General features: G+C 42.9%; 1 protein-coding gene across 8 annotated transcripts in view; it reads left to right on the plus strand.

Moving 5' to 3' along the window:
• gpat2 (glycerol-3-phosphate acyltransferase 2, mitochondrial) overlaps window positions 1-14,526 on the plus strand; it is a 210,676-nt gene that overhangs the window by 172,226 nt on the left and 23,924 nt on the right. For all 8 annotated transcript variants that reach the window (XM_054731616.2, XM_015972978.3, XM_070546181.1 and 5 more), the window contains 6 exons: window positions 199-269; window positions 510-670; window positions 752-855; window positions 3,689-3,873; window positions 4,385-4,462; window positions 5,577-5,699. In XM_054731616.2, the coding sequence (XP_054587591.2) occupies window positions 199-269; window positions 510-670; window positions 752-855; window positions 3,689-3,873; window positions 4,385-4,462; window positions 5,577-5,699 (722 nt within the window). The remainder of the gene's footprint in view (window positions 1-198; window positions 270-509; window positions 671-751; window positions 856-3,688; window positions 3,874-4,384; window positions 4,463-5,576; window positions 5,700-14,526) is intronic.

A 14,526-nucleotide genomic window follows, 5' to 3' on the forward strand; every position in this document is an offset into this window, starting at 1 on the left:
CCTATCACAAAATTTGGCTCATACTGAAGATTTTTCTAATTTACAATATTCTATCTCTAACCAGCTTTAAGCTACAAGCTCTTTAAATAGTGATATAAAAAATTTATATTTTACTGAAAAAACTACGGCGCCTGAAAGGGTTAAGTTGTAGATTTAATGTTAGCCTGTCGTATTTTACTGATAAATGTTTCTGTTTAGTAACAACGTCCTGCTTGGCTGGGATGTCCACCAGTCTTGTTTCCAGTCTTTTGCTGTACAAACATCGTAAGGTACGTGCATCATCCATCTTTTTGTGTGTTTGCTAGAAAAAATAACTCTTCCCTGTTAAAATGTGCCTCCACCCCTCTAAATATCCATCAATACTCCAAAAGGCCCACACACAAAATTGGTTTTGGAGTTTGTGTAGTCGTGCGTGACAGTGATTTTCTGAGTCATACCCACCAGTCTCCAGGTGGTAAATGCTCACATCTGATTTTGGAATGAAACATCTTCTTTCCCGTGGTCTTCAGGGTGTGAGTGCATCTGTCCTGTGTCGTGATGTTGTTTGGCTCACGGAGGAGCTCCTCTTCAGAAAAAGAGATGTTGGATTTGGGGGACGTGTACCAGAGGTGGTCCACTATGCCCTGTGTCAGCTTGCTCCTCATCTCATCTTTGCTACGTTGCCATCCAGGTTATTAGTATACGAGTTTATTTAGAAAGATGAGGTATAAGCTGTAGGAAACACTCTAAAGTATATTTGTATCTTCTTTAGAGAAGAGCCTTTTATCGTGGCTCGTCCTTCGTTGGCCTCCACTCTTCACCTCTCCCTCCAGGCCCGGTCGGTCTTACACGCATTTCTAGTTGAAGCTGTTGGAGGTGAGTGATTCGAGGTTCATTTAGAGTGTTCATCTCCAGCAAAACTTAGAACAAATCATCATGAGATGCTGTATTCTCAAGGCACATTAATTTATGTGGGAGGCCTTGGCAGTTGATCAGACTCTTGGCATATTGATGTGGAAGTAACCAATGTAAGAGAGAGCCTTTTAAGTTATAAAGGAAACTTATTGGAGTTTAGGTTTTTTTTTTTTGCAGCGCTAGAGCATGCCACATGACAAGCTGATGGTATTTATTTCTATCACTAAAGAGTAAAAACTAACTATATGTTATAGAAATTGTATGTTTTATTATTATGATTAGGGATGGGTACCTTTGACATTTGAATCGATTCGGTACTAATTCCCATTACCTAGGAATCGATACCGGTACTTAACGGTACCAATTTTAGATACTTTTGAGTGTTTAATATTTTAATTCTCTTTTATAATTAAATATATATTTTTCTCAGTATATAACCATATTTGATAAATATCACGATAAATAACATTCAACTGTTTGTATTTTAACATCGTCCTTGTAGTTTTATAAGCTGATAATTAAACTGAAGCAAACATCTTTACTGTGAACTAAATTTACTGTGTATCTTCATTCCTTTTGCCGTCCTTTTTCATTTGATTTTTCCTACTGGGAGGTTAGAATTTCCGAGGAGAAAGCGAACGCACCATTAGCTGATAACAACGGTGGCAATGGAAGCTAACATATCAAGCTAACGTTATCTTTAACAGTTTATTTAGCTGCTGGAGCAGATTAAAACGATGATGCCTCACACTTAGATCGTTGTTGCTGGTTTCATCATCACCCAATCACCCGTCGCATTTAGTAAAGTGAAGCCAAACTTTAGCGCGCGTTCTTTCTACCATGCTGCTCTGTTTACAACTCGCTTGCAGCGACCGACGACATAACGCTCTTGCGCATGCGCAGCTGTCTAGGCAAGTTCTCGTTATGAAGGACGGGTATCGAAACGAGGCACCGTTTCAAATGACGTGAATCGGTGCTCAGTCGGTACTATGGAATTCGGTCGGTATCTTAAAAAGTACCAAATTCGGTACCCATCGCTAATTATGATTATGTTTTTCATTACCCTGATGTATTACTTTTGCTCAACTTGTAACTTCCTTACAACTCAGACACTGTGATCTCTTCCTTACTCACTACTATACACACACACACATACTCACACTTAGACTGTCTTATCTCTCTGTTCTTGTATAAATAAAGCTCTCAGGGCAGCATCTCCTGGCAGTTTCGTGAGTCTCACTTTGTGAGCAGATCTGCGCCGATTGCAATACGGTAAACGTGTGGTTAAATGTCTCTCTTTTCTCTTCGACTGCAGGTATTAGGTGATTGATAAAATCCCTAATACTATAAGAAATGCATGGATGCTATTGTTGTGATTTAGGAGGATCATTTAATCAGTGCCCCTCCAAGAACACACACCTTCAGTTCCTTAAATACTAGACGTGTAAAATGGCAGAAAATAAACTTGATTGATTATTATCAATTATTATTTATAAGTAAATGGTCTGCATTTGGATAGCACCTTCTTATGGTTCTACAACCCTCCAAGGCGCTTCACAACACAGTCATTCACCCATTCACACGCTGGTGATGAGCTACAATGTAGCCACAGCTGCCCTGGGGCGCAGGCGAGGTGTCACCGCTCCCTCCGACCACCACCAGCAGGCAAGGCGGGTTATGTGTCTTACCCAAGGACACAGCAGCAGCCTTAAGAGCTAAAACAGCATGGTTATCTACAAAAAAATAGACAAATTATAACGGAGTCATTAAAATGCCAATTAATTACATCTCATAGTTTGGAACGGCTTAGAGTTGTGCCAGAGACCTTTTTATATTTTATATCTGCTGTAAAATGTTTTCTAGAATCCTAGACAGTTCATCGTAGTTTCAACTTTGTTTTCAGTTTTTTTTTTACAACTTGAAGGGATCTGCAGATGAAGCAGGTCATACATGGAAATCAGGCAGCTGAATCGTACAAGAGTCTGATTGCAGCCTTTCTTTGCTAAGTAGATCATTTGCACCTTAATACTTGAAATTTTGTTGAAAAGTCAAAAGAAAAATCATGAATTTCTAGAGTTTCTTTTTGTTTCTTTTCTACAAAGTCCAGTAGAAGATGCTGCATAAAATATCAAGGGATAAATTCTAATTGCATCTTTAAACAGGGCAGACCTTGTTCCTCCTAATGTGAAAAAAAATCTATTATCCAGTCAACAACAGAAACTAGGAGACATCAGTTGTCATAAATCTTGTGCATGTATTAGCTGAGCACAACAACCAGGGCGAGTTATACCGAAACGTTCATTTGTCATCACTGACGGGCAGACTTGTGTTTACATGTGAAAGCATGCCGTTTTATTCCCCAGGAAGCAAGTATCACCAGCTGGTGTTCTAAAAAATACATGGAGGAAATTAATTTGGTCGGTGTGCTTCCTTCTACTGGTTGGGTTTGGTGCAGTGAAACAAGCTGCAGTAATTTATGATAATCATTAAATGGCAAAAAGCCTAGAATCCCACATTTTCACTGGTTTTGTTTCTTCAGCCCAGCGCTATCTGTTGGTTAGATTTAATTTTCATCTTTGTAGGCAGGCTGGGGGGAAGCCTAAGCTACTTTAGCTCTGTTTCACTGTGGTTGGTGGAGGTAAGTCGTGTTTGGAGTGCAGGAGGCGAGCTCTTCTGTGTTTCTCAGTCAAGCTGTGACGTCGTGTGTAGACGTAAACCTGGTTCAGCTTTTGTATGTTTGTTTCTATAGAAGTGCTTGGAGGAACCATCACTCAGTCTGAGCTTTTATTTACAGCGTGCGCAACGTCGGCCATGCTCAGGGAGGTGGTCAACGCCGGCCTTGGCAGCAGAGTCAGGACCGACAGCGTGAAGGAAGAAAAGGTCGAAGGTGACATGGAGTTTGATGTGGTGTTTGGTCAGTCTGAGCTGATGGAGAAAGCCCTGCAGCTTTGCCATCTCTTGCCTCCGGGCGTTATGCCAGTGAGTTTGTATTCATATCACACACACACACACACATGCACACACACGCACACATGCACACACACACACAGTGTGTGTCTCATTCAATGGATGTTTAATGGAGCTGAACAATCATTCATCCTGCTCTGCTGGCTCTATCTCAGCCAGAGAGGTTTGGGGTTGTGTGTGTGTGTGTGTGTGTGTGCGTGTGCGTGTGCGTGTGCGCGTGCGCGTGTGTGTGTGTGTGACTTCAAGGGCTCCAAATCTGTGCAACTAATACTTTTCCTTTCTGTTTGCCCACCTTTCATTTCAGCAGCTACTCTTTCTTATCCCCTTTGTTTGTAGCTTTGTGTCATTGCCCCCTCTTCATCCTTCCCTTCTCTAGCTCTTATTCACCCTCTATGATCTTTATTACAACTTCACTCCAAACCTTATGCTTTTTGTCAGCTGTCTCCCTCTGTGTTTCTTAGATCGATGATGGACTGAAGCGGTTTTTGCCTCTCACTACGTTTCACCCTGTTTCTCTCTCCAGCCATGTCAGTCCTCCCAGAGTTTTGCTCTGGATGCCGTTGACAGTCTGGTTCGTTGTGGCATCCTGATCATGGAGGAAGTAAGAAACAGCAAAGATTTCTGAAAGTTACACATTTGCAGCCAAAATGGTTTTTATTATATTTTGCCTAAAGTTAATTTTTTAATTTAAAACAGTGTTCCAATATGCTTTTTTTTTCTACAAGTAAATATTGAACGTTGCCTCTAAGTCTACATTTACTGCCTTGTTTGTAATTGTTATTTATTTACTTAGTTTTCTTTGTTTTAATTAAATTGAGGCAAATTATGTCTAACAAGATTTATAATTATGTAAAAATAAACAGTTTCATAAAACTCAGCTGGAGGTCTTTTAATTGTACAATATGTTTTTCCTCCTAATTGTTTAATTTAATTTAATTTAATAGTCATTTGTCTATAGTGTTAGTAAAGTGGATCATGTGCAAAGCACACAGAGTCAAAGGTCTGGGCCGCTGAAGACATTTTTGTTGTGGTTTTAATGGGGGGAGTTGTTGGGGGGGGGGGGGCAACAAAAGCTTTAATATGCAGTAGGTGCGGAAAAATAGTGAGAGGATCATATTTGAATGATTTCTTATTTAAGCCTTAGATTTCAAATAACTTCATAAAATCCTCCACCCTTTAATTTACAGCGTCCAGGGTATCTGCGGGTCCTTAAAAAGTCTTAAATTAGCTTTTCCAAATTTAAGGCCCTAAAAATCCTTAAAAATTACAAATAATCCTTAAATACAGTTTCCAAAGGTCTTAAATGACCAAAGACCCAATAAACAAGGTTCTTTTTTCTATAAAATTTTCATGAATTTCTAGTTAGTGTTCAGCATTTTTTTTTTGTGTACGTTGTTGGTGTAAACGGAACCGTACACATTCAGTTGGTTGTGAAAGGGGGCTATTTTTAGATGAGCACATTAGCTGATTAAGCTAGCGGGAGCTTGCGCCATGGGGAAGTGCAAGCTTAATGGTAACTGGATGGCTAATCCCACGTTCACCACATGGTTAGCACCGGTTCCAGGCAATAGCTGGAAATTATAGCTTAGATTTAATTTTAAAAATAGCTTAAATTTGGTCAAAGTGGCCTTAAAAAGGGTCTTAAAAAGTCTTAAATTTGGCTCCCTTACACCTGCAGATACCCTGAGCGTCTTTCCTGTGCTTTTGCTTAATAGATTCCCAAAGATATTCCCATCTGTGATTTTATGAAGCGGGATGGCGCTCTGACCTGGGCCACCTCTGACGACCCTTATCCCAGCGACTCTGACTGCGAGGAGCAAGACCCGTGCTCGTACAAGGTACTCCGCAGCTCTCTAAGCCCTCCTTTGGCTTTCTGGCACGCTGCACAGGGCTATAAAACGGGGCAAATGTTTCATGCACATCGCGCTCCAGGGGTGACTGGAGCACCTACGGGGCATGACGCCCCCTGATTAAAAAATAAATAAATAAAAAGAAAACACTACATGAAAAAGAACTTAGAAGTAAGTAAATCTCCATTACAAAAGCTTCAACATGCATGAATCTCGTATCTTGCATGTTAATTAGCAGGATGTGTCATCTTTAAAAGAAGTCTACCCAATGCTACCATTACATGGGATTTTCAAAGCTGCAAGGCTGCTGACCTACTTCCAAAGGGACCTGCTCCCAGATGCTGGAGCAGGAGTTACGAACATGGCTAAGTGACTTTGGGATGACTGTCGAAGAATCATGACACACTCGAATAAAACTCCCAGTTGTACGGAACAGACGTGTTACCGTCGCCAGTCCGCTGGGTGCTTCTGACTTCATTTTAGCGTATTCGATTTTTATTTTATCTTCTTTCATTTGTTTCTGAAAGGAGCATTTTTTGCCATATTGCTTGAAATGTTCCTCACATACTAATGGCAACCAGTAAATGTTTTGTCAAAAAAATATTAATACTTTGAATCACTTTTGAAACTTAAAATCCTGAAAAAACCTCGTCCAGTCTTTGTGAACCTCCTGTTTTTAAGGGTTGGGTCGTGATCTAAGCACTCCCCTGACCATCCCGCCTCCCTCTGCAAATATCTCTTAAGCCTGCTGCACACGAGAGCATTCTGCTGAGCAAACGGCCTCGAATGATCGTGTGCTCTGCAGATTGCTCGCTGTGTGCACCTTATTTTCACTGAGTTTTCCGCCTCACGAGACGCTGAGCCGAATATCTGACCAGTCAGATATTTTCCGCCTCACGGGGGGTAGAAACTCGCCGTGTGCGCCCTACGTGAGCTGCCGGCTGAGCTGAAATATCCTAGTGGCCAATCAAACCACGTTCTCCACTCACATGACACCAAGATGTATTCTGATGCGGCCCCCCTGCCTTGTCTGCGTGTCTGAAAAATAAAACGGTACCTTGCGAATCGATAGGTCCACTGTTTCCATTACCCTCTCGAAGGATCCGGGCGGCAGTATTGTCGGAAGGATTCTGGGTTTTCCAGGTGCATCTCTTGGAGTAAATTGGCATAAACCCCTTGCCTGGCCCTTCTTTCCAGCCACCATACACATACTTTCCTAACCTTGAAATGCCGGTGGCGGCGGTGCTTCATTAACAAAAAAAGTAGAGGCATTTCCTCCCGTTTCCAGCTCTGTCTCCGTTTTGTTTATTTTCTGACATGCAGACAGAGGGCTGCCATCTTGGAATCGTGATCAGAGAATGCGCTTTGATTGGCCACTAGAATAGTTCAGCTCAGCCGGCAGCTCACACATGGCGAGGACATTATGTGCATTAATAAAATCATTAAGCTGTATTAAAACAAGCTTTTCTAAAGTTTTACTTCAGAATGGTAAGTTAGATATCGGTCTGAAGTTGTTAAAATCACTAAAATCTAAGTTTCTCTTCCTCAACAGGGGGCCTCACCACTGCCCCTTTAAAGGCAGGAGGAAAGACCCCTGTTTGAAGATAACAGTTCATCATGGTTCAAATCTCATCTCTACAATATTCATCAAATGGCAGCGAAGTAGGAACTGGATCTAAAATACATGTGGGGGGCCTCACCTTATTTTGCACCTTGGTATGTCCACACGATTCTTGCGACCCTGTTGACTATTTTCAATCAATCAATCAATCAATTTTATTTGTAGAGCACCTTCCACAACGTTATCAGAAGCCCAAGGTGCTGAACGCTTGATTGTTCGATGATCACGCTTCAGAAGCTTTGCAATTTTAAGACTGCTGCATCCCTCTGCAAGATATCTCACTATTTTTGACTTTTCTGAGCCTGTCAAGTCCTTCTTTTGACCCATTTTGCCAAAGGAAAGGAAGTTGCCTAATAATTATGCACACCTGATATAGGGTGTTGATGTCATTAGACCACGCCCCTTCTCATTACAGAGATGCACATCACCTAATATGCTTAATTGGTAGTAGGCTTTCGAGCCGATACAGCTTGGAGTAAGACAACATGCATGAAGAGGATGATGTGGACAAAATACTCATTTGCCTAATAATTAATTCTGCACTCCCTGTAATTTGTTGATGTCATCTAATTGACGTATCATGATATATATTTTGTAACTGGGCAAGAAATAATTACTGGTATTATTGTGAAAGGTATGATATGGTCCACCCCCCAGTTTGGGTTCTGGAAGTTTTGACTTGTCATTTTTGGGATTTTCCCAGAATGTTGATGGTGCTAAGCTGCTGTGATTTTGAAGCTAAGAATAAACCAAGAAAGCTAAAAACCGCCTCGTTTTTCATCATAAAACACCACACCTTGCTTGCTAGCATACTAAATAGTTATACGCTTACGTAGGTGAGTTGCATCGGACGTTATGACAGAAAAGGTGCGAACAACCGGTATCTGTTGCATCTGGTGCTACACTATTCTCTTCTGTCATCAGATTCTGTAACTCTAGCCTGAAGAAAGGGGGTTGGACCTTTGAATTATTATTTTTCAAAATGTAGCTGGCTTGCTTTATACCAGTGCCTTCACAGAATCAGATGAAATCAATTAGGACCCTGATTCTGGTCAGCCTGTCTGAGTAATATCAAACTAAAGACTCTAAGTAGCTACCATGGGCCCATTCTTCCTTAATTATTTTCATTAGCACTGGAAACACCGGACCTTTTGTTTGAATAAAAAGGAGATTATTCTGGCTCATGTTTCACTTTGATCTCATCTTTTAAAGTAGAGTTCATGTAGTTGTATTAATCTGAATTAGATACGAGGTCAGGTATTCTTGAGAGTGAACAATTTCTTCATTTTTCTGAATAACTATTAAACTGAATGTTTTCATAACATTCTACGGATGTTATTGTATAATAAAGCCTTCATGATCAAATGTTGTTGCCGCTTTTTAAATATAGCCCAGTATCCTCTAGCCATCTATTCTCAGAAATTTACAAACCATCACATTCTTGTCTCCTGCTTGTTTAAAGCATCGCATGAATCAATCAACACTCCCAAACAAATCGTATATTTCTAGAATAGATGCTTAAAACGGTGAGAGGAGGATTGAGTTTGGCACATAAATCAAAAAGAGGGGTCATCTTTTCACAGCATATTGTAGGCTCTCAAAAATCCTAATAATAGAACATTTTTGCTGCAGGTGTTTTCATCTTATTTCGTTGTTTTGGGATATGGACTGCTAAATGGACTACAGTTATATCAAGCTTTACAATTTAGCCTCCTACACATGTAGTCATGCACATACAATAATGTTCCTGTCACCCTGAGAACATTACATTTATCATTTTTAAAACTTTGTTCTAACTTCGTTCTTTGTTTAACTTAATATCAAGTTTAGTCAAGTAAAGTCTTTGCTGTAAACGTAAGCAACCCTTCTTTTTTTCTACGAGGAAGGCCGATTTCACTGAATTATTGTGTAAACAGATTCAGTGTGGTGCTGCAGATGGACACATAGGCACAACCTTAGTAGATAATTCAGGAATTGTTTGGTGAGTGGAGAAAAGTCTGAGGCTGACTCAAATGACCTGACCTGCTGGATGATCTGCTCCCTTAACCGTATCAGACCCGTCTTTTTATTTTTTCCTCAGGATTGGAATAGATGTTTTCTCAAACAAGGTCTTTGCACTTGAAATTTGTAAATAAATTCAGTTATATACAACTCCAGTTCCCTCATGGCAGCATCTTGGTCCATGTTGGTCGGGTCCTTCCTCAAACGCTAAGACCAGAAGTGAGTGGCTGTGATTTTGGATGGTCTAGTTTTCATTATCATTCCTGCCTCTACCTCACCATCAAACTAAACTTGCTGACACATCACGATATACAAGACCTGCCATACCAGCGTGTTTATGAATATTTTCAGATATTATTTTTGACACAAAAATATTTGAAACGATAAACGACTCCCTCTCAATAGAAGCTAATGACTCATCAGAGGATGGAGAGGCGGGGTACCCACAGTAGTTTGGGCTCATTAAATAACAATAGACAGCTACAGCTTATAAGTTTGACTCTCCTGCTTAAGCCGGGCGTACACTGTGCGACTTTTTCACTCGCAGCGTTCAGCTTCAGCTCAAAATGTACGACTTCCTCGCAGAGCAGATCTCACGAGTCATGTGCTCACACTGTACGACCCAGTTCTCGCATGCGACGTGACTGCTCACACTGCACGTCTGGTAGCAACACGTCGGCCCTAAAAATGTGCTAAAAATAGCAGTTTTTACTCAACACGTCAGACTTTTTTGTCTTGCCTGTTGTCCTTCGGGAGTGCTGCAGGAGGACACACAGGGATTTATGGGGGTTGGATGAGGAAAACGAAATAAAGAAAGTGAATCTGTGTTTTGTGATCAGTTTAATTTGACATGAACACGACAAACACGCTTTCTTGACAATCTTTGTGAGTAAAAAAACGTGTAGAAACGAAAACGAACAGCGTGTGTTATTAGGGAAATAGCGAGCGACCGGCCGGCGTTGATGCAGGATTGCATGCGCCGTGAGCGGTTCTGATACTTTTTGGATCGTAGCTGCTCGCAGCGCCGCTTCAACAGTGCGATACCCTCACGAGGGACGAGCGAAATATTAAACACACCAGAAGTCCCTGCGACCTCACGACTGCTGATCGGCGGCTGGTCACGTGGCGTTAATCGCCTCTCGTAACCCCCTGTACACTACACGACCGCTCGGCGCAAAACTCGCCCCGATGTAGTGGCTTCTCGCACGACTGGAAAATCGGCTCAAAAAAGTGAAAAAGTCGCACAGTGTACGCCCGGCTTTAGACTCTATTAAAACCTGGATGGTGGGAGCTTTCTTCAGCTGAATGAAGGTAAGACTGAGATCCTCATCTGTGCCCCAGACAAGATGCTTCCTAAAGTCAGAGACTCTCTTGGTCAGCTTGCCTCTCACACCAAACCTTCTGTCAGGAATCTTGGCATGACCTTTGACCCAGCTCTCACCTGGATTCTCATGTCAGTTCTCTTGTTCGCTCTTCCTTCTTCCATCTCAGGAACATTGCTAAGCTGAATCCCATTCTGTCCCGCTCTGAACTTGAGACAGTTCTCCACACCTTCATCTCCTCACGCTTAGACTACTGTAACTCTCTTTTCACGTGTCTGAGCAGAACCTCCCTGAACCGTCTACAGGTGGTTCAGAACGCCTGTGCTCGGCTTCTGACCAAGTCCTCCAAACACACCCACATCCCCCCGTTTCTCCTCCAGCTTCACTGGCTGCCAGTTAACTTCAGGGTTCATTTCAAGATCCTGGTTCTGGTCTATAGGGCCTTACATGGACAAGCACCACCTTACATTGGTGATCTTCTTAGTCCCTACACCCCCAGCAGGTCCCTGAGGTCCAGTGATCAAAGCCTACTGGTTGTGCAGCACCAGGCTAAAGACCAAAGGTGACAGATCATCTGCTGCTGTGACCCCCAGACTCTGGACCTCTCTCCCCCTGAGCCTGAGATCAGTGGACTCAGTGATCTCCTTTAAAAAGCAGCTGAAGACTCACTTGTTCAAGCTGGCTTTTGTATGACCTTCTTCACCTCTCTCTCTTTATTCTGCTCTCCCCACCTATTCCACCTTCCTCAGGATCCACTGATTTCCCTCTTTCCTGTTCACTCTCTCTCTTTCTTTACATTTTTTTAATCACAATTGTCTATTTTTGCTCATTTTAAATATGAGAATCCAGGGTGAGAGCTGGGTCAAAGGTCACGCCAAGATTCCTGAAGGAAGGTTTGGTATGAGAAGCAAGCTGACCAAGAGAGTCTCCAACTTTGGGAACCAGCTTGTCTGGGGCACAGATGAGGATCTCAGTCTTATCTTCATTCAGCTGAAGAAAGCTCCCAGCCATCCAGGTTTTGATAGAGTCTAAGCAGGTGTGTAACAGCTGCAGCTTAGACATCTCATGGGGCTTAAAGGAGATGTACAGTTGCATGTCATCTGCTTAAAGATGGTAGGAGACTCCTTTGAAGGAGCTCAGGATGTGCTGAAGAGGAAGCAGATAGAGGAGGAAGAGCAGAGGCCCCAGCACAGAACCTTGTGGGACACCATGGGTAAGAGAAGTGGTGGAGAACCTAAACTTGGAGACGGCCACAGAAAAGGAGCGCTCAGAAAGATAAGAGAACCACTCCAGAGCAGATCCTGATAGGCCTACCCAGTCTCTCAGCCTCTCTAGTAGCAGGTGATGGTCAACAGTGTCAAAGGCTGCAGTCAGGTCCAGCAGGACCAGAACAGAACAGTCCCCTGCATCACTGTGAGTCAGAAGGTCATTAGAGACCCTAAGAAGAGCTGTTTCAGTAGAATGAGCTCTACGAAAACCTGACTGGAAGCTATCATAGATGTTATGTTCATCAAGAGCAGCTGTGAGTTGTTTAACCACAACCTTTTCCAAGATCTTTGAGATGAATGGAAGTTTAGAGATGGGTCTGAAGCTGCTATGGAGAGAGGGGTCGAGACTCGGTTTTTTAAGAAGCGGGTGGATTACAGCGTTCTTAAAGTAAGCAAGGACCTGACCAGAGACCAGGGACGCATTAATTATAGAGAGCACGCTGGGACCGATGGACTGAAAAGCACTTTTAAACAAAGATGAGGGTAAGATGTGGAGGGGGCATGCAGAGGTCTTCATAGAGTTAACTAGTTTGGTTAATTCAGGCAAAGAAACAGGAGCAAAGCTATCTAGGATGATGGGCCTGGTTGGAGTCAGGAGAGGCGGCAATAAGGCTGAAGGAGAGATGCTAGATCTAACCTTATTGACTTTGTCCACAAAGAAAGACAGAAAGTTCTCACAGTCTGCAACAGAGTGGACGGAGGCTGTAGGAGAGGCAGGAGAGACGATACTGCTGATGGTGTTAAACAGCACCTTGGGGTTCCTTTTGCTCTGGGACACCAGGCTGGAGAAATAGGAAACCCTAGCATCTCTGACTGCAGAGTTAAAGGATGTCAGAAGATCCTTTAGGTGCAGCAGATGGACGTGGAGATGGGTTTTCTTCCACAAACGCTCAATTTTTCTGCATTGGCGCTTCAGGCTGCGAAGGCTGTCATTAAACCAGGGAGTAGGGTTCACTGCAGGACCTGATCTGGTTGTGACAGGACAGATGTTGTCCAGAATGGAGAGGCAGTGCTCGTTAAACTGAGAAGTTAAGGAATCTGGGTCGTTATCAGAAGAACAGGGTGGATCAAAAGCAGCAGAAACATTGCTAGCTGTGCTCTCATTAAGAAAACGAGAACTAACCAGACGGCGAGTAGGAGGTGGGGACGCAGAAACTGACAAGTTAAAGAAAACACAATGGTGATCTGAAATATAAACGTCCTCAGGACAAACACGGTCAGCATTTAGACTCAGGGTAAAAACAAGGTCTAGAGTGTGCCCCCTGGTGTGTGTGGGGCCAGAAACATGCTGGGTAAGGCTGAAGGAGTCCATAAGGCTGGAGAAATTCATGGCAAAGAGATCGGAGGGATCATCAACGTGGATGTTAAAGTCACCAGCATTCACCAGTCTGGACAGCTTCACAGTGGAGGATAGAAAGTCACTAAACTCCTGAAGGAAAGAACTGTTTGGACCAGGTGGACGATAGACCACAGCCCAGTAGAACGGGTCCTTACGCCCAACTTTAATCAGCTGCAGTTCAAATGAAGCAAAGTGACCAGAGGTTGTAGAGCTACATGGAAAATGGTCTCTGAAAACAACAGCTAGGCCTCCACCACAACCAGAACCCCGGGGCTGGCTAAGAAAAGAATAACCACTCAGGCAGAGTTCAACCAGAGCAGAATAATCAGATGTTTGCTGCCAAACTTCAGTCAGAAACAGAATATCAGGTTTTTAGAGAGAATTAGATCATTGAGCTGGAAGGACTTATTGTTAACAGAGCGGGTATTTAATAGAGCCATGCTGAGTGAGGTGGAGGAGTCAGAAACTACAGAAACAGCTGGAGTTAGTCGACGTAAATCTGCAGGATTAGATCCACGGTGTTTATAACAACCACTTATGGAGGGAAGAGGAGGAGAAACCACTGAGGAATGGGGATAAATCTACCTTTAAAAACTTGGACAGAGAAACCGCGCCACAACACGGCCTGGCGGTAATGCGGAAGTGGTGCTCAAGTCGCCAAACAAAGGACAAGAAGCTAGAAGATCACGCCAATGTTTACTAGATAAACCACTCTTTAAGAGAAGCCTTATTCTCACCTGGATTTCTGCTCGTTTACCTCTTTTACTCTGACGTTTTCCCGGAACCGGATGAACATCGCTGGAGGCGCCCTGGTTGGAATCGTTGTTTGGCTCTGGGCCAGTGCGCCACTCAGATAAACAAACAGGAAGGTACGTCCTCGGTGCATCTTGGGCGATCGTGAACGAACAAAAGGACAAAAGAGTCTGGCGATCATAGGAGATGGTAGCAGGGACACTACTGAAGAGGATCACAGACAGGAGCAAGGTGGAAAAAAGGAGGTTAGTGGAGAAAAGTTTGAAAAAGTGGCCGGTGACCGCGGCTAAGCCAAGCACAGGCGCCATCTTGTTACCGACCCGAGGCTTTATATCAAGTAATGAAAAATATTCACAACTTCTCCTTCTACCTGCATGTGTTTAGTTTGTTTAATTTTTTATAAATTCTATTCAAGTGGTCAACGCACACCAGGCAGTAGTACAAGCGCCATAAGTTCTCTAGAAAAGCGGTCTGTTGTGGAGATAAAAGTTCAACTCCCAGATTTTAAAAG

This window comes from Nothobranchius furzeri, chromosome 17 (assembly GCF_043380555.1).
Source record: "Nothobranchius furzeri strain GRZ-AD chromosome 17, NfurGRZ-RIMD1, whole genome shotgun sequence".
Lineage (NCBI taxonomy): Eukaryota > Metazoa > Chordata > Actinopteri > Cyprinodontiformes > Nothobranchiidae > Nothobranchius > Nothobranchius furzeri.